Source organism: Pseudovirgaria hyperparasitica (assembly GCF_010093815.1).
Source record: "Pseudovirgaria hyperparasitica strain CBS 121739 unplaced genomic scaffold EJ05scaffold_21, whole genome shotgun sequence".
NCBI classification, from domain to species: domain Eukaryota; kingdom Fungi; phylum Ascomycota; class Dothideomycetes; order Acrospermales; family Acrospermaceae; genus Pseudovirgaria; species Pseudovirgaria hyperparasitica.
Window position 1 is genome coordinate 21,672 of NW_022985569.1, and position 23,084 is coordinate 44,755.

The window sequence follows — 23,084 nt, forward strand, 5'->3', positions numbered from 1 at the left end:
TCCATTCATCCATCCGTCCATTCATCCATCCGTCCATTCATCCATCCGTCCATTCATCCATCCGTCCATTCATCCATCCGTCCATTCATCCATTGATGCATCCATAGATAGATACATACATATCCATATCCATATCCATAGTCCATAGTCCATATCCATAGTCCATATCCATAGTCCATATCCATAATCCACATCCATAATCCACATCCATAGTCCCTATCCATAGTCCCTATCCATAGTCCATAATCCATAATCCATCCAAGACTATCTCAACAACGATAATCCATAGTCCATATCCATAATCCATCCAAGACTATCTCCACAACGATAATCCACATCCATATCCATAATCCATAATCCAATCCACGACTATCCCCACAACGCCACGCTGTGATGACGATGATGAAACATATAACATGCAACTTATTGTCTTCCCACCAGATCCCATATAATCAATCAATCAATCAATCAATCAATATGACCACCCCTCCGCCAAGGGACGAATTACTGCTTTTATACTTTGCGTCGCAAGATCCTTTTTCCTCTTTCTTTTTATTCCAATCACATGCTCGTCTCCGTCTCCGTCGCCGTGCCTTCCTCGTCCACCTCGTTCTCATCCTCACCTTCGCCACCATCACTCCCATCAACATCCTCCTCCCCCTCCTCCTCCTCATCATCATCATCATCCTCGCTATCCTCGCTATCCTCGCTATCCTCCTCCTCCTCCTCCTCAGCATCATCCAGCCCCGGAATCCGCTTCCACTCGACATAGTCGCCAACCAACCACCTCTTACTCCTCGGCAGCCGATACGGATCAAAGGGGAAATAGCTCTCGAGCTGAAACTGCGCGTCGCCAGAACGCCCACTAAGCGCCGTTTCGCGCGCGCCAATCTGCACCTTACTCGCGCCTCCTCCTCCTCCCGACGACAACGCGCCCACACCGCCAGACCCGTTGGGTCCAGAGCCGGGCATGTGGCCGAGGCGGACACGCATGTTCGTCTGCAGCTTGGAGTAGACGTAGCTGAACTGGGTGAAGTTTGCGATGCGGGCGAACTGGGCGACGACGTCGGGTGCGCAGACCTTGAGTGGGTTGAAGCGCGAGTGGAGCAGGGTGCGGTCGAGCTTGGCGCGGACGTCGGCGTGCCAGTCAAAGTCGTGGCCTTCTGCGAGGGCGATGTCGGGCGTGGAGCAGTTTGCGAATGTCTCTGCGTTGCGCGGCGAGCGTGTGCAGATAAGGTCGCGCCAGCGGAAGCAGAAGATGTAGAGGAGGGCTTGCACTTGCGCGTAGAAGGGGGCGTAGCGCGCGCGATCGGGCCCGGGGCAGGTCGCTTCGTTGTGGCGGCGGTAGCGGTCGACGCAGTCTGTGAGGAGGGCGAAGAGGGTGCGGACAACTGGGGCGGAGATGTGTGCTCCTCGGGCCACGAAGGAGGCGAGGTATGATGCTGCAGCGATGCGCTCCATTGTCGAGCGTGAGTGGGTCGAGTCGATGGTGATGTGGGCCGTGCGGGAGATGAAGGCCTCGGCGAAGTCAGGTCGGGTTTGGGCGTAGTGGAAGAGGAGGAATTGGACGTGACGGGTGCGTTCGGTGGAGAGGATATCCGAGGCGAATTGGTTCAGGAGGAAAGTAAAGGACGCGTTGGAGGCGTAGCCACCGTGCACAAAGATGTCATGGTAGTGGGAAAAGACCATGTCAAGTAGTGTATCGAGCTTTTTGGCCTTTTCCTTGAGGATCGCGAGCCGCTGGGCTTCGTCGTCTTCATCACTTCCGTCGCTCGAGACTGATTCCCCGTCGCTATCCGAGTCGACATCGTCGTCTTTGATATCGTCGTTCATTTCATTGACAAGGTCCTCGCCAACACCGTCTTCGAGCTCGTCAAGGTCCGCCTGGATAGCGTTGTCAATCTTCACTAGCTGCTGCATAATAAGTCGTTGTATCTCGCCATTAAGACTGGTGTGATGGCCGGCAACTTTGAAAAGATTGCTTATATAGTTTGCCAGATATTTGGTGGAATCGTCAATGTGCGGAAATCCTTCGTCGAGTATATGTTTGAGTGTAGTTGCCGAAGATGGGACCTTGGTATATATATCTTCAAGACAAGTGTGAGCTCGCTCCCAGATCTCTGTCCGTGTGATGGTTGGATCGTCCGGGTGTCGCCAACTGGCACGGGGAGCTGATTGCAGTTCAGTCAATGTCTGCCAGCTTGTGCCTCTCCAATCGCACACGACTTACGATGACTGAATATAGAGGCAACCTCCTTGTACATGGCCTCACAGTACCCCATATGAGCCGTACCCACAGTCTGAATGAAAGCGCGAAACGCCCGCACAAAAGCGTCATCCCGGATCGCCCAGTTGCACCCAAGCACGGCGTACACAACACCCGAGAACTTCCGGTCCAGCCGCGCACTCTCAGACGTCAGAGCAATCAGGTATTTCCGCAACAGGCTGCTGGTCGGGGCGTCTTCGTCCATGGGCTTCACCTTGAACAGCCGGACAATCTGGTCGTAGGCGGCGCTGTCGTCGCTGTCTGCGCGCTGGACCAGGGCTCGCTTCACCTCCTCGCGGACGAGGTCCATGCCCTTCTCCTTGAAGCCGGGCAGCGCATGCTCTTGGATCTCATCGTTGAACGCTACTCGAGGTTTTTTGGTGCGGCTTGCGTCGGGCGACGGTGTTGTGTCTGAGAGTTTGCGTTTGAGGATTGGCTTGTGGGGCTGCGGGTCCATTGTATGGTTACGAACGGTAGCAATAGATACCATGATGACGTCGCAGCGATTTCTGCTCGCTGCTACACTACATGGCAGTTGATATTTGGAATAGAGGGGTGAAGAAGGCGGAGGACGATGACCTACGAGAAAGTTGAGTCGTGTGGGCGGTAAGGCGAGTGGAGCAACCAGGCTAACGTCAAAATCTATCCGCCCCGCTTTATTTTCTCAGTGATGGCGCGTGCACTACAGCCAATCAAAGCCGCCTTACATAAAGTGAATCAGTATTGCTCATGCGACACAACATCGTGTTTGGAAACAAACGTACGATACGACAGGTCTCGTATATTCTGGAGTGATCTTAGCATGCTATGTGCCACACCTAACTTTTCCCTTCTTTTATGTCCAATTCTAGTAATATGTAGCATTCATCATTCCTCGCTGTCGTCCGAGTCAACAACCCGTCTCAGCCGTTTCCTCCCAGCCTGCTGGGCAACTACTACAGGGCCTTCTTCTTCGTTCTCGCTGCTAACATCCAGCACCTCCGCAGGTGGCACCGCACCCTTCTTCCGAGGCCGTGCAAACGACGTAGCATCCGGTAGCTCCTCATCACTGTCATCATTGTCGTGGACGCTACTGCTGAATAGATGGCTGGGTCTGATTCGTGACGGCGGAGGCGGAGAAGACGTCGCGATTGGCACCGGCTCGAGATCGTCCGCGATGAAGTCTGCAAGCTCAGAGTCTGGCACGTCGTCTTCTTCGTCTTCGCCAGACGTGTCGGAGTCGCCTAATGAGACTGCTTGTGAAAGGAAGCGCATGCGAGGGTCTGTGGCTGGAGGACTGCTGCTTCGCCCATCTGCCACCATGTCATCCTCAATCATGTCGGAGACACGATTGCTGACTGTCGTTTTTGCTCCCCGGCGCGGCGCCTTAGGTGCCTTTGGTGTTTTGGGAGCCTTGGGAGCTCTCGGTGCTCGAGGAGCCTTCGGCGCCTTCGTATGCTTGGGTAGAGGAAGGGTGTCCATGTCGACATCAAACTCTACAATCTCGACTGCATCGCGCACCATGTCGACATCCATATTGATAAAGTCTCTCGGTAGTCCAAGATCTTCTTCCGAAGTCGTATCCAAAGTCACTCCCATGTCCTCCCATCTACTTACTCGCGCAGCGTCGACAGTAGACATTGCATTGACTGCCTTTACGAAGCCCTTTGAAGCCCTGCCTGGAGACTTGAACGCTATCGTACGATACGGCTGCCGCTGACGCTCGGGGTAGCGCGTCAGATTCGGCAGAGTTATGACCTCGGAGTCATCAGTAACACTCAGGTACCTATCGAGCTGTGCTTCTTCGCTGGGACTAAGCACGAGCTCACTTAGTGGCGGGTTGATGGCTATGTCGTCGCGTGGCGCTGCCTGGGCTTTGGCTTTTGCGGGTTTATGATTTTGAGATAGCTCAACAAAAACAGGATCGTCGTTTAGCCGCGACACGCTCACGAATCCAGTGATGGCGCCGTCGGGCATGTTGAACTTCTTAGGAGGGCGCTTTGGTGCACGTCCGCCACGCTTCTTGGGTTCTGGAAGGCCTTCTTGTGAATTTTCCAGTGGTATATCTACCACGCGCTTGTCGACGAGGGGCTGGAACTCCTTGGGAACAATTCTGCGATTACGGTCGTCGTGAAAGGTGAATCTAGTGCCATTGGCAATCATTTCTTGCATCTTCTCATAATTGTCCTTGGCTTTGGCCGCGTCCGTCTCTTCTTTGCCTTTCATCTGGAGCAGAATGATCTTGCCCGCCCGCTTGCGACCTGTTCTGCCCATCCGCTGAAGCATCCGTATGGGCGACGCCTTCGAGTCGTAGCAGACGATCAGATCAATCTCGCCGATATCGAGGCCTTCTTCGCCGATAGAGGTCGCAACAAGCGTGTTGTATGCACCAGTCTTGAACTTGTGCATGATTTCGAGCTGGTACTTCTGGTCCATGCCGTCCGAGTTGCGCGACGCTGCCTGTCCGACAAACACATGGGCCCGGATCATGGGTTCGTGGCGCTTCAGCACGCGTACAATGTCCTCAGCGCTGTCTCTCCAATGCGCAAAGATCATGACTCTGGTGCTCGAGGGCGGTTGGCAGTCAAGTCCGCGGCCGTCGCCTGCATCCATGAAATGCGTCAAGACGCGCTGTGTGAGGAACTCCAGCTTCGGGTGCCCAATGAAGTCTGGAAGATTGTTCCATGTCCGCAGACGGGACATCATCTTTTGGAAGTCTTCATTCTGGACGATTTCTTTTCTGTACTTTCCGCCATTGGTGTCCCCTTGGTCTTGGAAATGTTGCAGTCCAGAGTAGAAGGGTCGCATGCCATGATATTTGAGGAGATCCATGCTATGAGCCAGACTGGCCAACGTCGAAAATATTGTTTTGACCATGCCCTTCACAGCGTATGGAGCCTTTCTGCCCGCGTCCGAAGCGAACCACTGGCCCATTGCTTTGGTGAGGCCGAAGGGGGTAAGAGCGATGGGATCCTTGACCCAATATGCATTTTGGCCGTTTAGTCGAGCCAACACAGGTCGCACAGCTTTCGAGTAGAGGTCCATGCACATTTCCATCTCGTCTGTGTTGTCGAACACATGCTTGTCGATTTGTCTATGGTAGACGTATTGGCGAATGTCAAGAGACTGTTCTGTCCGTATCTCCACTCTCGAAATGTCGAGGCTGTCAATGACCTCCTGGACAGATTCGACATCCGAGCCAGGCGTAGCGGTCAGGGCAAGTACCCTAAAGCTCTGATTGAAGCGACGCACGAACTTGACGATCTCGGCATAGGCATATGCTCCCGTGGCTTTGTGGGCTTCGTCGATGACTATCAGGATGAGCCTTTTCGGGTCGCAGATGCCAGATTTCAGATCATTGATCATGGTTTGGGGAGTCATGAAGAAGACTCGCTTCGACGACCACTCCTCGGCACGGAGACCCGGGCTCACACCGCCCGTGAGCATTGAGGTGTCGGAGCGCGGAATACCTGCAATCCCAAAACATGCCTGAACCTGCTGAGACACAAGAGGCTTGGTCGGCGCGACAAAGACAATCTGCGCGCTTTTCGTCCAGCGATACCAGTTGAGCATGATGGTTGCAGCGATGAAAGTCTTTCCCAGACCCGTCGGCAGAGCGACGAGTAGGTTGTGGAACAATCCTCGCTGCACAATGTTAAATTGATAATCACGAATCGAGCCAATGTTGATGGGATATATCCAAGTCGTCATTGCGTCTATATTCAACTGGTGGTGGGTTGGAGGCTCATCCTGTGCTGGCTTTGCATGATCCAGGCGGTTGTTGAGCTGCGATGCCGGTCTGGCTTCCAGGCCCCGACCGAACAGCGTGGTTTGACGTAGACCTGTCTGTGGTGCTGCAACGACTCCGCCAACGCCTGCCCGCGAGGATTGCGATTTCTGCGGTGATGATGATGAGTAGTCAAATGCATCCGACGGGATATCAGCAAGCTCTCCATTTGTGTCAAAACCAGTAGTGAATCTGGGTCTCATCAGTGACTCGGTCCATGCAAATGCTAGCAAAGAGAAGCTGACCGCGGTATTACTAGAGACTCAAACGCATCGTCTGAATCAGAACATTCGGCGGCCCCAACTTGAGGTGTCTGCTTCTTCTTCTTCTTTGATGGTGGGAGGCCGACGCCAGTACGGCTGACGTAGCCATTCCTGTGAGGCGAGTCACTGCTCGGGATCTGTGAGGCAGTATATTGATAGGTGGGAACTTTAGTAGACGTCTTCACGACTGCTTTACGAGCACCAGGGCGCTGGAGTTTTGATCCATGTGCTACCCCTCCTCCATTAACCTTCCCAGCGGCAGGTCTAGGAGGTGGCGCAAATCGATTCTTCATGGCATGCAATTCACTCGCGAGCGGAGCTGGACCGGATGCATTTGCAGACTTCTCACGCCCGAAGCCATAGGCATTGAGGCTGCCATTTGCGTAGCCAGTGCGACTGTCAAGCTTGAGGCGCTTGGCCGGACGTGGCGAGTCCTCGAAATCGGCAGCGGCAGCGGCAGCGGCAGCATCTGTTGGAGCATCTCCAGTGAGCAGTCCTGTGGCAGCGATAAGGTCATCGTCGTCGAAATCGCCATAGTCGCTGTCGGGCATTGTGTTGAGCCATTAATTCTGCGTGCGCGCGTGATTGAGCAATCAATGTTGATGATGCTCGCGTCGGCCTTGGGGTGAGGTGAGGTTGAGTAGTTGCCTTGGATGTAAGGCATCAAGACGCGTCTCATCTCACGCGCCTGCGATTGATTGTTGTTCCTGTGATATCTAAGGAGCAGGCATGCACTAACATTTCGGCCATCTCCTGCAAACAGTGGGCAGTATCTGCCATTCCATCGTGTTTCTCACGCAAGAAGAGTCTGCTGAAGAGTAATCATCTCCATCTCCAACATCAGCATCCTACGCACGTACTTGTATGCACGATGCATCGTACTTTGTTGATCTGAGATTCGATTTCTGCGGGGAACCTGCTCCTTAAGAACGGGCGCCCCTTGAAACCCAGACTGGCCAGCCAGTCCTTGCCTTGTGACAGTAATTAAAATTCCCACAGGCGGCGCTAAGATGAGCAGAAAGGGGAAAGGGAGTGTTGGAGTGGTCTGAGAACCTTGTTTGGGGCCTTGTCTGGCCTTGTTTTTATGCGGCGACAATTGCCAGTTCCAATAATTTCCATTTCCCTCTAATTTGGGTGACATTTCGCGGCAAACTAAAACCCTTCGTTTTCCCGCTCCTCTTGCACACACTCGTTCACTCACTCACTCACTCACACACTCGTTACTCTTTTTCTTACATTCGCTTTCAACAGACACTTTTTCTTCCTTCCAAACCTTCAAATCTCACTTCTAAACCACTAAATCTCTCATCCAAACCACCGAAAATGAAGTTCTCCACCCTCGCCCTCACCACCTTCGCCGCCGCCGTCTGCGCCCAAGACGCGCCCACAACCGTCCACTCGGCCCCCTCCATGACCGTCTCCCTCCGGCCCGAAGTCTCGTGCGTGAACGCCTGTCCGATCGGCGACGTCAACTGCCAGGCCCGCTGCGTCGGCGTGCCCTTCCCCGACGAGAACCAGACCAACCAGACCAACGAGTGCGCCGGCAAGTGCGACCAGGGCGACGGCTCCCCCGAGGCCACGGAGAAGTTCTCGCAGTGTGTGCAGGGCTGCATCTCGTCGTACTTTTTGACTGCGACGGCCGCGCCGACGGCGGGTGGTGCCGCGCCGAGTGGTGGTGCTGCGCCGACGGGTGCGGGTCAGACTACGGGGCCTTCGTCGGGTGAGTTTTTGCGATGGGTTGAGGGGTTGAGGTGTGATTGATGCTGATTGTGATGCTTAGGATCGCCGTCTGAGACTGGTAGCGGTGCGCAGCCGTCTGGCTCGCAGGGCGCTGCTGCTGGAAGCGTGCAGATGAATGTTGCGACTGGCTTTGTCGGTCTGTTCATGGCCATGCTTGCTCTCTAAGACAGACATGCACGATGCCCATAGTCTTCTAGCTAAGGTAGTCTGTCACCTCTCCACGACATAATACGACGGTGTGGTCTCGGACTTTCATCATCATCACGAACGATACGTCCGAGCTGAGACGACGGTTATCTGAAAGGGACGCATTTCAAGGGTTGTAGTATAGTAGTGATTCGGCCTGACTGGCTGTAACCCACGCGCCGGGGGAGGGGGTTCAAATACATGGTATAATATGGAGTTTTACTTTTCTACTTTGCGCAAACTGTTTCCGTCGTGCGTGTGCGTGCGTGCATGCGTGCATGCGTACATGTATGCATATATGAACCGAGTAGCGTGCCGATGATCTCGGTATCGCGTGAGCTGGATGCGTGTGTCACGTGACGTGCATTCGAAACTTACAAGCCCGGTCTGCCAGGGCCCAGTGGTGGCAGGCATCAAACTCTACTCCGGCCTACCACCACCACCTAATTACCAACAATCATCACTATCATAAAGTATGATTATAGCAACACTCCCACTCCTCGTCTAGTCGTAGAGTAGTGCTTCTTAAATGCACATGCCATGTGCAAACGTTAATACTGTATCACCCAAAGCTCCCCGGCCGGCCGGAGTTACATACCTGTGCGGGCATCAAGTTGGGCTCATGGAAGTCTTGGAGATGCACGCGGTGGTGCGTGTTCTCGGCTGACCTCGGCGGGTTTGCGTGCTGCTTGCTTGCTTGTTTGCTTGCTTGCTTGGGAGACAGGCGTGTGGTAGGTACATGAGTGTCAGTGTGTGTTGTGCAGTGCTGGCTGGCTGGCTGGCTGGAGGGAGGGAGGATGGGCGGATGGGCGGATGGCGCAGGTATGGCGCAGGCGGCACTCCGTCTGGCCTTGGGGGATGGATCTACAGAGTATTATCATGTTGAGTGAGTGATGACTGACTGGCTGACTGAGTAATGATGGCGAGTAAGCAGTCTATCAAGTATTATATCATCCATTCGCCTGTTACTGTGACTGTGACTGTTACTGTTACTGTTGCTATCACAGGCCATCCCATCCAACCCCCCAAAGCGCCGCCGTTAGGTTTCAAACAGCGTAAAACGCGCCGGAGCTCGAACAGGTCAAGTCCCAGGTCCCTCCCCCAGGCTACTACTACTGGATCCCAGACTAATTAGTATTAATTAGGTCCCTCCCCCCGTGCCTGCACGTCAAAACGGGCGCATCGCATCGTACTTACTTGCTCACGTGACGGCGTGGGATTCATTACTAGGACGTACACTCTATAAACGTCTCAAAGTCTTGAAAAGAATGGAGGAAGAAAAGATAAAAAGGAAGAGAAAGCCAAAAGAAGAGAATGGCGCACTAAGCCCCCGACAAAGCCGTGACACGCTGACTGGTGGGGTTTGGTGATGGCTTGATGACTACGTATGGTATGGTATGGTAAAGTTCGTGTAGAGTACGATGCGTGGGCTGCTTATTTTTACATACATCCATAGCACTGCCGCTGCTGTTCCTTGCTTTGCTTGGGGGTGTGGCTTAGGACTGCTACAGAACAGTACAGTACAGTACAGTACAATACATAACATACCTTACACCCTCCCCGTCCCCCACCCATCCCCTTGGCCCTGTCCTGCCCTGTCCCGCCCCTGTCTTGCCTTGTAAGTAAGAAGTCAGAAGTTAGAAGTAAGAAAGCGATGCTGACGAAGCCTTGTTCGTTTCGATGCGGTACGTGCGTGCGTGCGGCTGTCTCATGTCTCTCTCTGCCATGTCTCAATGTTCTTCAATTTATGTACTGTATGTATATCGAAGTGCGCGTTTTAATTGTCTCGTTTGGGTTGGTAGTAGGTAGGTAGGTAGTGAGTGGTAGGGGTACCCGGGTCCCTCCCACCCCTCCCCGCTTTCTGCGTTTTGAAAGTAATTTTGCTGGCTGTGTGTACTTGCACTTGGAGGGCTTAGTAAGGGATGAGGCTGTGCTGCTGTGGCAGATGGAGGATACTGCGATATTCCACACTATTCCACATTATTCCCCGTTTCTCTAGCAGATTGCGTATTCAGTCAGACTGTTGTGTAGCCTTGTTCGAACTGTTATGGTACTTTAGCTCCTACGTCGGTAGGTAGGTAGTAATTCAGTAGTGTTGACTGGCCTTTTGTCTTTTTCGCGCGTTGGCGGCCAATCCAGGGCAGGCAGGCTGGCAGGCTGGCTTTGTGTCCGATTGCGTGCCCCGGTCCATCCATCAGCCATCAGCCATCAGCCATCAGCCATTACAGTATCCACCCGTTGCTGACATTGGGCGGAGTGGCGATTGGATCGGTGGGCGCATCATGTTCGGTGAAGCTTTTTTTTTTCTTTCTCCACGCTGTTACTTTATGTGCTGTGTGCTCGTGTGTGCTGTCGCTCTGACTTCCTCTGCTGGAGACTAACCCATGTATCTATCGTACTATAATATCAGGCCCGTTTCTTCTACATCTGAGTGGTGGTTTCATGCGATCCATCGCGCCAGAATAGGCCACGAGCATAACACTTGTTTTGTATGTGCAGTTCAACTGCCACGACCGAGACGTCTACGTGAAGATAGTATGGATGGAATTAATGAGTGAATGGATGGATGGATGAACTGGCCTCCAGCTCACAGAAGGCTGTGGTCGAGTGAGTGGATTAATGACTCGACAGAGTTGGGCGGATCTGCAGACTGAGTGACTGCAAGCAAAGTAAAGGGTAATAAATGACGATACTGCGCCCATCGAACGTCTAAGCGCTTCGAATTGTTCTCATTATCATTCTTCTTCTTCTCCTTCTTCCTCTTCTCTACCATCAAGACGTCCCCTGGCGATATAGGCAAGACTATAGCTCAATCAGGCCCTTCGAGACAGCAAGCGGCAGAAGTGAAGTGAGTGGGAAGTGAGACTGGGGGTTTTGTGGTGGTGCGTAACAGGACACTAGGCCTAACGCGATCTAGGATACGCTAGACCAGGGTTCTGCAACGCTAGTGCCGCTTTCGGAGGCGATGCGTTCAAAGCACCTCGTGGTTCAAACATCTTCCTGACTTAGCGACGAGGATTCTTGTCTCATCCTTTCTTCCCCCTCCCCCCTCCCCCGGCTTCAAAATCACATAACGTTTTGCCGGGACTATACTCGACGACTGGCACGACACTAAAAGGGCATCTCGCATGGGTGAATGTGTGTGTGTGTATATATGTGTTGTATTTGCCTTATGATCCGTGACTCTAATCAAGTACTCCGGGGAACCCGCGACGCCCCGGAAGCACGGGTCTGATCAGGCCAAAAGACGAGTCTGGGGGCTAGGGGAGTCGAAAAAGTGCGCGATGGATAGAGACGGGCTTGGGGAGGGCAGTTCTGATGACGAGAATGGTAGACGGGCGTTTGTTGGGGACGAAAGAGAGATGAAGGGCAGATGGAGGATAGAGAGGACGTGGAAATAGGTGTGGAAGAAGGGCCCCACGCTGCGGCAGGGTCGCGCGCGCGGATTCGATCTGCGGCCAACGAACATGGAAAATGACATACGTAGGTATTAGTAGTGTAGCTTGGAGGCGGCAGGACTAGACCACACACACACACATCTGATGATGATGATGATAATACTACTACTACTGCTGCTGCTGCTGTCCACGTACTACCAACACTGACCTGAATTACACGTGGAGCATGATCATGTATGTTTGACTGTAGCTGCACACGCGATCTCTGGCTGGGAGTGTGTGTGTGTGTGGCGCATGGAAGAAGGGTGTTGTTGTTCCTTGTTCCTGCGGATGGATCCATTAGGTGTGTGGTGGCCATATACACCTACCTCACTTATCGTCGCCGTACGTAGAGAGAGAGAGGCAGAACGATGTGGCAGAGACTGCTATAATAACGATAACAATGACGATGATAATGATGAAGAAGAAGATGATGACGATGATAATAATAGCCACTACTACATACATACAGTACTACTACTACTACAGCCATAACAAGAGGCATGGGACAGGCTCGGCACGCCGCCGCGTAGGTCCATGTTTTAATCGTTCTATTACTGTATTACTTGCATCCATCACATCAGGTTCTGCTCTTGGCTTTTCTTCTCTTCTTCCTCTTGTTCTTCTTCTCCAGTCTTGGAGCCCCAGAGCCGCCGTCTCTCTCTCTCTCTCTCTCTTCATCTGCTTCATCTGCTTCATCATCCTCTTCTTCTACTTCTTTTTTTCTCCATCTCCATCTTCCCCATCTTCCCCAATCCGTCCATCCATCCATCCATCCATCCATCTTCCTCCCTCTCCCTCCCACTCACTACACTTACTCTCCCACATCTCCGCTGCCATCCAAGCTTACTACTACTACCACTACCACTACCACTACCACTACCACTACCACTACCACTACCACTACCACCACTACTTTCTACCTGACCTTCCTCCGTGACCCACTTTTTTTTATTCCTCGCTCCCTTCCCCTTCCCTTCCGACACTTTCTTTCTTCCTTTCCTTCTCCCTCCCCCATAAATCACTTTCTCCTTCACACACAACACACCCACACGCTCCTTTGCTTTCACCAATTCGCGCCGCTGTCCCACGGTCTACTTTGCAAGCCAATCTTGCTCTTGGCTTGTATTCCCCCCCCCCCCTTGATCCTTACCCAGGGTACACGTTCAACGGCTAGCCGCATCGGCCGTTCCAGCGGTGCTTGCCATATCAACGGCTTTTCTTGATATATCCTCTCTCTCACTCTCTCTCTCTCTCCAACAACACTCCATCCTCAGCCACCACCACCACCACCACCACTTATCCTGTAATTCTTCGACCACACCCAGCCCCGGCGCGTCTATCTCGACCACACGTCCGTTGGCTTTTACTGGTCTTCTCTATCCCTGTGACGCCTACAGAGCATACCAGGTACCAACTACTGTGGCCTTCATGCTGGATGCTCAGCATGCTGGACGCGACTCTTCGTCCTTTCACGCCGTAAATCATCATCATCATCAGCATCAAACCATGGCGTCCCCAGCTACTCGCGAGGACGCAATGCAACACGACACTGTGCAGCCTGCAGATGAGAGTGCTACGGGCACGAGCGGTGTGTCATCCGCCAGTCTGCCAAATCATCCTTCTACTTCCTCAAACCCTACCGCTACCACCTCTGTCGCCCAACCCTCGACAGACTCTCCCCATCCTGCTGCCATCAACAACAACCCTCCCACCGCCGAATCCACCTCGACGCCAGACCAACCTGCACAGTCACAGCCCATGACCACGTCCAACTCGACGTCTTCAAATGCCTCTGCCAAGCAATCAAAGGACTCCAACATGGCTGCTACTTCTACTACTACTACCACTACCAACACCACCAACACCACCGCCGCCGCCGCCGCTGCGCCTTATGGGACGCGTTCTCGAGGCACTCGCAATGTAGCACGCCCCAACTACGCCGAGGACGCCGACCTCATGGACTTTGAGCTGACCCAACCGGCCAAGAATGGCACTGCGCCCTCTGAATCAGGCGTGAAAAGCTCTGCAAATTCGGAGACTCAGGACTCGCCGACGGTGGCATCGCGCAAGGCAAACGCGAATGGGACTGCAAATGGCGCTTTCACCTCTGTCAATGACGCGAAAAAGGACGCGCCTGTTGCTGGCACTTTGACTTTTTCGACGACTGCTACCACAACCACCACCAACTCCTCCACTCCTGCGCCTGCGCCTGCGCCGGCACCGTCAAAGAGACGAAAGGCCCAGGCAAACCATGCTGCATCAAACGGTTCACTTGCGACGAGCACGGCAGGCACGCAATCAAGCTCGCGAAGAACCTCACATCAGATTGCAGCAGTTGCACAGCCATCACGCCAAAGCAACATGTACACGTTCGAAAAGTCAAAGGCCATGTTGAAGAATGGCAAGCTGGAGGCAGACGATGGCACAGTATTCAACGTAAATGGTATGTTTTGTTTTTTGTTCTCTTTTCTCTCTTTTTGCACTTTTTGTTCAAGCTCTGTGCTGTTGTTGTTGTTGTTGTTGTGGTGGTGGTGGTGGTGGTGGTGGTGTTGGAGGTAGTGCATGGTGCATGCAGTTGTGGGTGGTGGGAGGGTGGCGATTACTGGGGCAGGCGCACGCATTGGCTTGAGGCTTGGCTAACGCGTCACAGATCACGTCTATCTAATTTGCGAACCGCCGGGAGAGCCATACTATCTCTGTCGACTGATGGAGTTTGTGCGCGATGAGAGCAATGATCCAAACTCGCCGATTGTGTCAATCCGAGTGAATTGGTTCTATCGCCCTCGAGACGTGCAGCGTTTCAATAACGATACGCGACTTGTCTATGGCACGATGCATTCCGACATCTGTCCGCTGACTTCGCTCCGAGGCAAGTGTCAGATCAAGCACCGTGCCGAGATTGGCGACGTGGACGAGTATCGCAAGATTCCAGATTCCTTCTGGTTCAATCAGGCCTTTGACCGCTTCATCCATCGCTGGTACGAGGTCATCCCGACGAAGCAGGTGATCAACGTGCCAGAGAAGGTCAAGAAGGCCCTGGACGAACGATGGAAATACGTCGTCGTGGAGACGAGTCGCGTCAAAGAACTGACGAGCGAAGTCAAGACGTGCAAACGGTGCACCGGGTATTGCCCAAAGTAAGTAATATGGAAGGAAAAAGAATCGTTTTCGGACTCGTGTGCCGTTTGCTAACGGCTTTGGTGCAGTCCCGAATCCGTGGAATGTGCGGTCTGTCACAATACCTACCACATGAATTGTGTCCGGCCGCCGTTGTTGAAGAAACCGTCGCGGGGATTTGCGTGGGCATGTGGACCTTGCAGCAGGGCGCAAGAGCGGAAACTAGAGGCGCGACGGACACCCATCATCGGCGAGGCCAGCCACGAGGCGGAGGAAGACGAGCAGATGGAGGAGGAGGAGGAGGATGGTGTTGGGCTGGCCAAAACAGCCGATTCCACCACTGCTGCCCCCAGCCCGACTGGATACGAAGCCCCAGCGGATTTGCATCCTGCCACCCAGGCCGAAATCGCCCTTGCGCAGATGTGGCCAATGAGATACCTGGGCATTCATGCTCGCGTAGAAGACGCTCTCCAGTACGACGATCGAGCAATCTACCCACGCGCAAGCTCTCGACTGGGCCCGCGTCATCAGGCCAACGTCAACGTCTGGCATGGTCACCCGGTCGAGTTTGTCAAGCCTGCCGAGATCAAGAGACGCTACGTCAAGGCGGGCGGCCAGAAGAAAGACACGAAGTTGTCCAAAGAGACCGTCGCCGCGCTAGAGGCTGATCGCCAAGAAAAGGCCAAGCGCCCCAAATGGGTCCAGGACGAACCGCAGGGTTACGTGAGGCGAGGCGAGGACCTACCAAACAAAGACTCGAAGAACTCGGCGAAACTCATGTTTAGGATGCCTCCTCCACAGCCGGTGCATTCAGAGCGTGGCAACGATGATGTGCCTGCTGCTGCTGCTGCGGCTGCTGCCACGGAGGCTGACCTCGACGCCTACATGCACCGCGTCAAGACCCAGGTCGCGCCCATCATCGGCGTCGAGAAGTGGAACACAAACTTCCTCGACAAGGCCCTGGAACTGTACACGACCAACAACTACAATGCCGATGCCGCCATCCGGCAGCTCAAGAAGGTCGACCGCAAGAAGGACTTGAAGGAACCAGAGCTGACCAAAGAGGAGATTAAGAAGTTTGGAGAGGGTGTTGCCAAGTACGGTTCGGAGCTTCGGAATGTTCGACTACACGTAAAGACCATCACGCCCGGTGAGGCCGTCCGCTACTACTACTTGTGGAAGAAGCGAGAGGGCAAGGAGATCTGGAAGAACTATGGTGGTCGCAAAGGCCGCACGAAGAAGCCGGATAGCGAAGCCACCGCGAAACTGCTCGACGACGTCGCTCACGACCAGGACGACTCTGCATTCGACTGCGAGAAGGCCGAGAGGCGGAAACGCGGCTTTCAGTGCAAGTTTTGCAACATCAGACACTCCCGACAGTGGCGAAGGGCGCCAAACGCAGCGCCCGGCCAGACTGTGCTTGCCGATGGTCGAAGCAAAGAAAAGGGCCAAAGCCTCGTCGTTGCACTGTGCCAGAGATGCGCAAACCTGTGGCGTCGCTATGCCATCAAATGGGAGAACATTGACGAAATCGCAAAGAAGATTGCCATGGGCGGTCTAAAGGCTACCAAGCGGCGCATCGATGAAGAGCTTATCAACGAGTTCAACTTTGCAAAGAACAATCCTCACGCCATGGACATTGACCCGCCTGTCGAGCACGAGACGGTAGCGGAGCCCCCCAAGAAAAGGCTAAAGGTCGCGGCACTGGACAAGGACAGAGACGGCCACTCATCTGCGTCTGAGTCCAATGTAAAGAAGAAGCAGCAGCAACAACAACAACCGCGACAACAATTCATCCAACAACCCCCTCCTCCGCCCCCGCCGCCGCCAAAGCAACCTACACCACCCCCCGTCCCAGCGCAGCCAAAGATGGCCACCCTACCATGTTGCGTCTGCTACCAGTACGACCTCGAAAACGACCGACTGATGACCTGCAACGAGTGTCGACTCACGGTCCACCGCAAGTGCTTTGGAGTCGACAGTCGTCGCACGAACAAATGGACATGCGACATGTGCCGGAACGACCGCAAGACCCATGTCTCGTACGCGTACGAATGTGTGCTCTGCCCGGTCACACTGAACAACATAGACCTAGTCGAACCGCCCAAGGTGTCCCACAAGAAGAAGACGGACCGCGATCGTGAACGGGAACGGATGGAGAAGGAACTGGCAGCAAACCTAGCGGCCAGCTATCGCCAGCAACAGCGCGACAAGGGCCGGCCTGAACTTCCACGGGAGCCACTGAAGCGAACATCTGATGGAAACTGGGTGCACGTATACTGCGCTGCCTGGGTGCCAGAGACTAGGTTCAACGACCCAAAGAGCTTGGACATAATCGAAGGCATTGGATCTGTTGCGCTGCGGTACGAGCAGACTTGCAAGGTGTGCAAGACGGACAAGGGAGCATGTGTGTCCTGCCATCAGCCCGGGTGCAACGCATTGTTCCACGTCGGCTGTGCTCATCAAGCTGGGTACATATTTGGATTCGATGTTGCACCCGTCAAGGGCTCTCGACGCGATGTCAATCCGGTGTTCACGCTGGGTGCGGACAAGGCCGAGACCGGAGCACTCAATCCTGCTATATGGTGCAGGGAACATGCTGCTCCCAAAACGATCGTCCATCCCATCACGGAAATCGTGAACGATACTCCAAACCTCACTGCCCTGCAGGTCTACGTGCGCAACTACAAGGAGGCCGACTCGTCGACAACAGGCCCGGCTCGCAAAGCGGCCCTGATGGACCAGTCAGTGCTATCCAACTCTCTTAGCGCTGCCAACCGTCGTACGTCCGCAGTGCAGGGCGGCAATGCCACGGCTGGACGTGGCTCTCGCAGAATGTCTTCTGGCGATGCACTCAAGACAGAGGACGATGAGCATGCGCCTACCATGGACCGTCACTGCACAAAATGCAAAGTCGAGGTCTCGCCAAAGTGGTGGGTCGCCAACGAAAGGACGTTGCAAAAGGAGCCTGAGCGTCCGGCTACCGCGAACGGCATCTCACCCTACGATATATCGACCAGAGAGTACTCCGCCACGGTCGGTAAACCAACAGTCTGGCTGTGCAACAAGTGTCACTGGAAGAAACGGAATGCAGTCGAGGAGACTGAAGAGCGTCCACCGTCCAGGCCTGAAGCTATACGCCCGGAAGTGCCTGTCACCATGCCTCTGCGATCACCCACGACCATCCCCTACCCAGCTCCAACTCCCTGGAACCAACCTGGAGGTCCCATCGCGCAGCCCGCGCCTCCACTGTCCAGCTGGGCTGGCAATCACCCATCTTCAGCCCCGACACTGAGCAACGGCGTCACCTCCCACTCGCCTCGCGCTCACACACACCCAGCAACATACCACGCACCCCCACCGCTACACCATTCACACCAAACAAACGGCTACCACCCCCCAAACATGCACCCAGTCGGCATCCCGCCTCCATACGGCACCGCCCATCCATCCCACGCCCCTCTCGCCCCAATGCACGCTCCCAACGGCCACCACTCCCCCCGCCACCTCCAGCTGCACTCCCCAACTCACCCGCCTCCCCACCAGGGCTTTCCCCCTCCTCCGCCTCCTCCGCCACCATCTCGCCACACCAGCAGTCCCTACGCACCTGGTCCCTCCGGCCCGCCCCAACATCTCCCCGCTGCCTTTGGCTCCCATCATCAGAGCCCCCCGCTCTCCGCAGCGCATCCTCATCACCATAGGCCCACCACGCCGCGTACGCGTGAGAATACCCTCCCGCCGCTGCCTGCTGAGCGGCCGATGCCGAGCGGTGCGAGTGCGAGTCCTAGTCTGCGCAATCTCCTGCACTAGGGGGGGATTGAGGGTTGGAGCGAGGGAGATGATGGATGGATCGAGGAAGGGATAGAGAGAGAATAAGGGAGGAGAATTTTGGGGGCATATTTGTATTTGTACTTTTTAGACAAGAAAACGGAGATGATGCAGATGAGGCCGATGAAGAGGTCGATGGAGATGAGGCAGTAGAAGCTAGGAAGGATGGGAAGGAGGGTAAGGAGGGGAAAATGTAAAAATGTAAAGAAATTAAAAGACAATTAAGAAAGGATTTTCATTTTTCGGTTCTCATTGATTTTCTGATTAGCATTTTTTGCGGGGGAGAGGGGGAAAAGGGGTGGTAAGTCCGATTAGTGGTATGTGCTGTCTCGTGTCTTGTGTCTTGTGTCTTGTGTCTTGAGTATACGTCTACCACCACTCACTCACTCACTCACTCTCGTCGATCCTATGGTCATCGATCCCATGGATATATATATATATATATATATATATATATATATACATACGCGCAAACATTCAGAGGGCTTTTGAGGTTTCTTGAGCTTTTTGAAGTTGGGGGTGGCAGGGAGTTGGATGGGGAGTTGGATTGGGGGGTCAGAGGAGGGGGGAAGGGGGGTATTCAGGGTTTTTTTCTATTTCTTTTTTATCATGAGGTTGGTGTTTTTTTTTTGGGTTTTTTTTTTCTTTTTTTTTCTTTTTTTTTTCTTCTCAAATGGGGTGAGTGTGAGGTATGAGAGGTATGAGAGGTATGTGTGTGTGTGTGTGTGTGTGTGTGAGAGAGAGAGAGAGAGAGAGAGAGAGAGAGAGAGAGAGAGAGAGAGAGAGAGGGTGTGTAGGTGTCGTGCGTGCTGAATACCTGGGCCCGATATGGGTAGGATAGGGTTGGATTAGATCCAACTGGATGGTGCTTGTTACTTGTTTCTTCTGATATTCCGGTGGCAGTAGTTGATACTTACTCGACACCCCGTATCTCCTGGGTCGTTTTTCGTTGAAGAAGAAGAAGAAGAAGAAGAAGAAGAAGAAGAAGAGGAGGAGGAGGAGGAGGAGGAGGAGTTTGAGAATTGGGGGGGTTAGTTGGTTTTTTGGCGGCATTTGCCAGGCAGGGGGTTTATTTTGTTTGGCTAGGGAGGGGGCAGAGTCTATAGAAATCATCAAATTGGGAATACGAAAAGGAAACATTACCGGATTTCTCGATTGATATTGTGTGCTTTGTGCGCGTGTGTATACTGTGACGGGACGGGGGGCGAGTTGAGATGGAATTGAATGAGGTAGATGATGAGTGAGTGGCAAGGCAGGGGAAGGGGAGGTGATTAGTTGAGATGTTGGGTAATTTAGATTGATTAAATACAATCCAAAGAAAACATATAGAAAATGCACACACCAATTACACGCCAATTACGGTTTCTTCTTCCTTGTGAGATAAACACAGCTTGGTTCCTTGTCATGTACCGTGAGTAAGTGAGTGAGTGAGTGAGCGCCTGGATGCTAGGTATACATATATATAAATATCCGTAGGAGCGTGCGTGTGATAGGGACCACTCATAGGAAAGTGATCGATTGGTATATATATATGCTATGCTATGCTACTCTATATAGTACAGTACGTGGAGGATGCTATGGACGGATAGTCCTGGCTGTGCGTATGCAGAGGAAAGACTGTTCGCCGGCGATGGGCATATGTCTGGCCCTCGAGCACTACTACTGTGCGGGGACCGGGGTGCGTCTGGAGATACAAGGGAAAAACACGGCCATTAGCTGCATTCATGCCGCATGTTGGGGGTATGATTATGGTATAAGAGTAAGAGAAACGTGGAGCGAAAGTGATGCGATGCGGCCGTGAGTATCATGAGTCGTCAATCGGGCGGTCCTTGCTTTCATCACGGCCACCAGTTCATGCGCTTGTAACTCTCAATGACACTCTCCACCTCCTCCTTCGTCAGCTTCGGGTGTGTATATCTGGCAACATGTTAGTCCGGTTCTCGTCCCCCTTACCGCCCTCAATCACTCACTGAAATCCCGTCGCATTTTCAAACGCACTCCCGTCCAAACACAGATCGGTATCCTTCAATAACTCCTTCTCCATAAACGGCGACAGCGGTCCACTCGTTGGAATTCCCGCGTCGAGCAGCAGGTCTGCCCAAGGATCCATTGTCTCTTCGTTAACATCGTCCACCACAGAATCCAGATGCATACGGGCGAATGTGCTGATCAGCGTGCCTTGAAAGCCTGTTTCAATCTTGAATATTTCATGAAATATACGCGCTTGCGTGCCCTGGCTCGTGTCGCCGTGGTCGACAATGTTGAAGACCGTCGGCCCGGCCGTTGGCGACTGTTTCGAATACCAGTGTGCTGCCGTCCATGCCGCAGCTGTTACATCGTCAATGTGAACTGTATGTGTACGCAAGTCTTCCTTCCACAGCCACTTCATCTCCTTCTCCTCGCTCTGGTACACGCGCGCCATACACAGTGCAGTCCCCAAGAACTTTCCTACATACGGACCATACACATGTGGTAATCGCAGAATCAGAAGTGGCAAGCCCTCAATTTTGGCGAGGTCCTCTTCAGCAGTGAGTTTCCACTTTGCGAGCTTGAGCCATGGCTTGAGTTTGTCAGTCTCCTTGCAAGGCGTCGACGACGGATTGTACACCATTCCGGTGCTCATTTCGATGAAGCATTTAACTTTGCGCTTTGCGGCTTCGCGGCCAACAGCGAGCGAGAGAGCATGAGAACGCAGGCGATAGACCTCGTCTTCTTGACTGTAGCGTGTCTCGCCTCCACAATTAAAGACATAGTCGAACTGGGCGCCGTCCGGACGGTCGAATACCTTTTGTAGAGTAGCTGGACAGAAAAAGATTGAGGTCAGCTTTCAACTTTCTCTTTCACCCTGGCTATATCTTTTTGACAGGAGATTTTCAAAACGCACCCTCTCTTGACGCGTCTGCCTGCATGAATCTGTCCCGGGAGCACGCCTCTTTCAATTCAGGCGCAAGCATTGCCAACTCAGGCAAATGTTTGTCCACCAGTCTCATATCGGAGGCGAGGCCATTGTCATGTATGTATTTCGCCAAGAAGCGGCCGATATATCCTAGACAATATGGAATCAGCGTACATGGTCAGACGTGCGGATGTTATGCACCAAAATCTGGAGCCAAAGCGGCACAGCTCTAGAGGCTGCACGACGGCCACGACCACAGTACAGTCCAGTGAAGAGACAAAGATGTGCTTATGGAGAGCCCAGGATATCTGCATTGCAGTCGTATGCAGGATGAGTGAATCCGAGCAATAACATACCGAGTCCCCCAATGATCAAGACAGAGGGCTTCGATCCATCAGTTTCTGCCATGGCGGGGTAGTAGCGTACAGCAAAGTCCAGCGCAGCCAGCCAATGTCAGACGGCAAAAGCAGATCAAGAAAGGGTCCTGACTGTAAGAATGGCGGGGGATGAAGTGCTGACAGATGGCGTAGGGCAGCGAGGGTGATGCTTGGTTGGTGGGGTTGTTGAAGGGAGGGAGCGGACGAGTGTGGTGGCAGGACTCCAGGAGAGACGTCAATATGCTCTTTAACAGTTTAAACTCAGAGGAGCAAGAGGCGTGAAAGTCGGTGAGAAGAAGGCATACCAGGCCAATTGCGGAGACGGGGGAGTAGAGAAGTGGAGAGAGTGAGTGGGAAGAAGATGGTGCTGGTTTTGGTCTTGTATGAAGTTGCGTTGCCGGCGGATGTCAGGCAGGCAGGCACACACACAGGCAAACACAGGCAGAAAGGCAGGCAGGAAAATGCTCAACCTCAGGCTAATTACCACTCCCACTTACTACCTACCACCGCTATCGCTACCACTACCACTAATACCGCTAATCACAAGTACAGTAAATAAGCAATAAGCAATACTACATTATCCTACACTGCAATCGATCGAACACACCGCGGACAAGGACGGGCGGGTCTTGGCTAAACACACTCACACGTCCCGAACTCTGCATAGGCGGGAGTGCAAGGGGCAAAGGCAAGGGGGTGACGCCCACCAACAAGCGAGTGACGACACCGACCGATAGCCAACATCCCAGGCGCATAGTGAAGAATCATGCGGGCTCTATCGCACTCTCGATCAGGCTGGACAGAATCATCTTCATCATCATCATCTAGTGATAGCCACTTCACCACCCTTTCTTCACGTCACTTCTCTGTCGTTGACGCTGCTGCTGAAAAGCAGTGAGCAACTGTACAGGAGCAGAGTCTGGCCTGTCCTCGGACTTTCGTCATCCAAGGACGATTGACCCAGGAGGAATGAAAAAGGCCGCAGGACTAAAAGAAAAGTTTGCACCGGCGATTATAGCAGACTACTGAACTTATAATCTATGATAACTTCAAGACAGCACCTACGAGTCCACAGCGGCCGCTCCCCCCTCCTCCAGCAATACAGTAAGTACCCGGCCAAAGGAACCCCCGACGCCGTCGATGGCATGCATGCAGTGCATGTCGAATGTCGACAGGGCAGCTCGCAGTGGTGGCGGTCCATCTAT

General features: G+C 53.4%; 9 protein-coding genes across 9 annotated transcripts in view; 4 read left to right on the forward strand and 5 right to left on the reverse strand.

Annotated features, from left to right (window-relative positions):
• EJ05DRAFT_222494 (uncharacterized protein) overlaps positions 1-355 on the forward strand; it is a 578-nt gene extending 223 nt beyond the window's left edge. Inside the window, exon 2 of the mRNA XM_033739915.1 lies at positions 1-355. Within this exon, the coding sequence (XP_033595642.1) occupies positions 1-148 (148 nt within the window). The 3' untranslated portion in view covers positions 149-355.
• Positions 356-561: 206 nt separating this feature from the next.
• On the reverse strand, positions 562-2,723 carry EJ05DRAFT_505204 (RNA polymerase I-specific transcription initiation factor RRN3; the record flags this gene model as incomplete). Its single annotated transcript, XM_033747680.1, has 2 exons — positions 562-2,171; positions 2,231-2,723. The coding sequence occupies 2 exons, from the start codon at positions 2,721-2,723 to the stop codon at positions 562-564; spliced, it is 2,103 nt and encodes a 700-aa protein (XP_033595643.1).
• Positions 2,724-3,012: 289 nt separating this feature from the next.
• EJ05DRAFT_470411 (P-loop containing nucleoside triphosphate hydrolase protein) lies at positions 3,013-7,073 on the reverse strand. The gene is made up of 2 exons (XM_033742940.1): positions 6,278-7,073; positions 3,013-6,224 (listed from the first exon to the last, which is right to left on the reverse strand). The coding sequence occupies exons 1-2, from the start codon at positions 6,844-6,846 to the stop codon at positions 3,134-3,136; spliced, it is 3,660 nt and encodes a 1,219-aa protein (XP_033595644.1). The 5' UTR covers positions 6,847-7,073; the 3' UTR covers positions 3,013-3,133.
• Positions 7,074-7,293: 220 nt separating this feature from the next.
• On the forward strand, positions 7,294-8,544 carry EJ05DRAFT_480556 (uncharacterized protein). The gene is made up of 2 exons (XM_033744888.1): positions 7,294-8,015; positions 8,076-8,544. The coding sequence occupies exons 1-2, from the start codon at positions 7,619-7,621 to the stop codon at positions 8,198-8,200; spliced, it is 522 nt and encodes a 173-aa protein (XP_033595645.1). The 5' UTR covers positions 7,294-7,618; the 3' UTR covers positions 8,201-8,544.
• A 286-nt stretch (positions 8,545-8,830) lies between these two features.
• Positions 8,831-9,948, reverse strand: EJ05DRAFT_490253 (uncharacterized protein; the record flags this gene model as incomplete). Its single annotated transcript, XM_033745862.1, has 5 exons — positions 8,831-9,085; positions 9,124-9,156; positions 9,419-9,461; positions 9,670-9,723; positions 9,884-9,948. 5 exons carry the CDS (start codon positions 9,946-9,948, stop codon positions 8,831-8,833), a joined length of 450 nt encoding a protein of 149 aa, XP_033595646.1.
• Positions 9,949-11,275: 1,327 nt separating this feature from the next.
• On the reverse strand, positions 11,276-11,748 carry EJ05DRAFT_480560 (uncharacterized protein). Its single transcript, XM_033744889.1, has one exon. The coding sequence runs from the start codon at positions 11,688-11,690 to the stop codon at positions 11,457-11,459; it is 234 nt and encodes a 77-aa protein (XP_033595647.1). The 5' UTR covers positions 11,691-11,748; the 3' UTR covers positions 11,276-11,456.
• Positions 11,749-12,009: 261 nt separating this feature from the next.
• On the forward strand, positions 12,010-12,936 carry EJ05DRAFT_222825 (uncharacterized protein). The gene has a single exon (XM_033739916.1). It carries the CDS (start codon positions 12,062-12,064, stop codon positions 12,596-12,598), a length of 537 nt encoding a protein of 178 aa, XP_033595648.1. The 5' UTR covers positions 12,010-12,061; the 3' UTR covers positions 12,599-12,936.
• EJ05DRAFT_480561 (uncharacterized protein) lies at positions 12,801-18,838 on the forward strand. Its single transcript, XM_033744890.1, has 3 exons — positions 12,801-14,104; positions 14,312-14,798; positions 14,868-18,838. Exons 1-3 carry the CDS (start codon positions 13,168-13,170, stop codon positions 18,586-18,588), a joined length of 5,145 nt encoding a protein of 1,714 aa, XP_033595649.1. The 5' UTR covers positions 12,801-13,167; the 3' UTR covers positions 18,589-18,838.
• Positions 18,839-20,116: 1,278 nt separating this feature from the next.
• EJ05DRAFT_480562 (NAD dependent epimerase/dehydratase family protein) lies at positions 20,117-22,000 on the reverse strand. The gene is made up of 4 exons (XM_033744891.1): positions 21,859-22,000; positions 21,491-21,652; positions 20,577-21,405; positions 20,117-20,523 (listed from the first exon to the last, which is right to left on the reverse strand). The coding sequence occupies exons 1-4, from the start codon at positions 21,908-21,910 to the stop codon at positions 20,445-20,447; spliced, it is 1,122 nt and encodes a 373-aa protein (XP_033595650.1). The 5' UTR covers positions 21,911-22,000; the 3' UTR covers positions 20,117-20,444.
• Positions 22,001-23,084: the final 1,084 nt, after the last annotated feature.

What these genes read in the sequence shown, in the direction of transcription:
- EJ05DRAFT_480560 (XM_033744889.1), bottom strand. Translation starts at nt 11,690, where the DNA reads ATGTTCGTTGGCCGCAGATCGAATCCGCGCGCGCGACCCTGCCGCAGC.
- EJ05DRAFT_480556 (XM_033744888.1), top strand. Translation starts at nt 7,619, where the DNA reads ATGAAGTTCTCCACCCTCGCCCTCACCACCTTCGCCGCCGCCGTCTGC. An exon ending in GACTACGGGGCCTTCGTCGG is followed by an intron (nt 8,016 to 8,075) that starts GTGAGTTTTTGC and finishes TGTGATGCTTAG; the next exon opens with GATCGCCGTCTGAGACTGGT.
- EJ05DRAFT_222825 (XM_033739916.1), top strand. Translation starts at nt 12,062, where the DNA reads ATGACGATGATAATGATGAAGAAGAAGATGATGACGATGATAATAATA.
- EJ05DRAFT_480561 (XM_033744890.1), top strand. Translation starts at nt 13,168, where the DNA reads ATGGCGTCCCCAGCTACTCGCGAGGACGCAATGCAACACGACACTGTG. An exon ending in CACAGTATTCAACGTAAATG is followed by an intron (nt 14,105 to 14,311) that starts GTATGTTTTGTT and finishes AACGCGTCACAG; the next exon opens with ATCACGTCTATCTAATTTGC. An exon ending in TGCACCGGGTATTGCCCAAA is followed by an intron (nt 14,799 to 14,867) that starts GTAAGTAATATG and finishes GCTTTGGTGCAG; the next exon opens with TCCCGAATCCGTGGAATGTG.
- EJ05DRAFT_470411 (XM_033742940.1), bottom strand. Translation starts at nt 6,846, where the DNA reads ATGCCCGACAGCGACTATGGCGATTTCGACGACGATGACCTTATCGCT. An exon ending in GAGTCTCTAGTAATACCGCG is followed by an intron (nt 6,225 to 6,277) that starts GTCAGCTTCTCT and finishes GATGAGACCCAG; the next exon opens with ATTCACTACTGGTTTTGACA.
- EJ05DRAFT_480562 (XM_033744891.1), bottom strand. Translation starts at nt 21,910, where the DNA reads ATGGCAGAAACTGATGGATCGAAGCCCTCTGTCTTGATCATTGGGGGA. An exon ending in GGCAGACGCGTCAAGAGAGG is followed by an intron (nt 21,406 to 21,490) that starts GTGCGTTTTGAA and finishes TTTTCTGTCCAG; the next exon opens with CTACTCTACAAAAGGTATTC. An exon ending in GAAAATGCGACGGGATTTCA is followed by an intron (nt 20,524 to 20,576) that starts GTGAGTGATTGA and finishes ACATGTTGCCAG; the next exon opens with ATATACACACCCGAAGCTGA.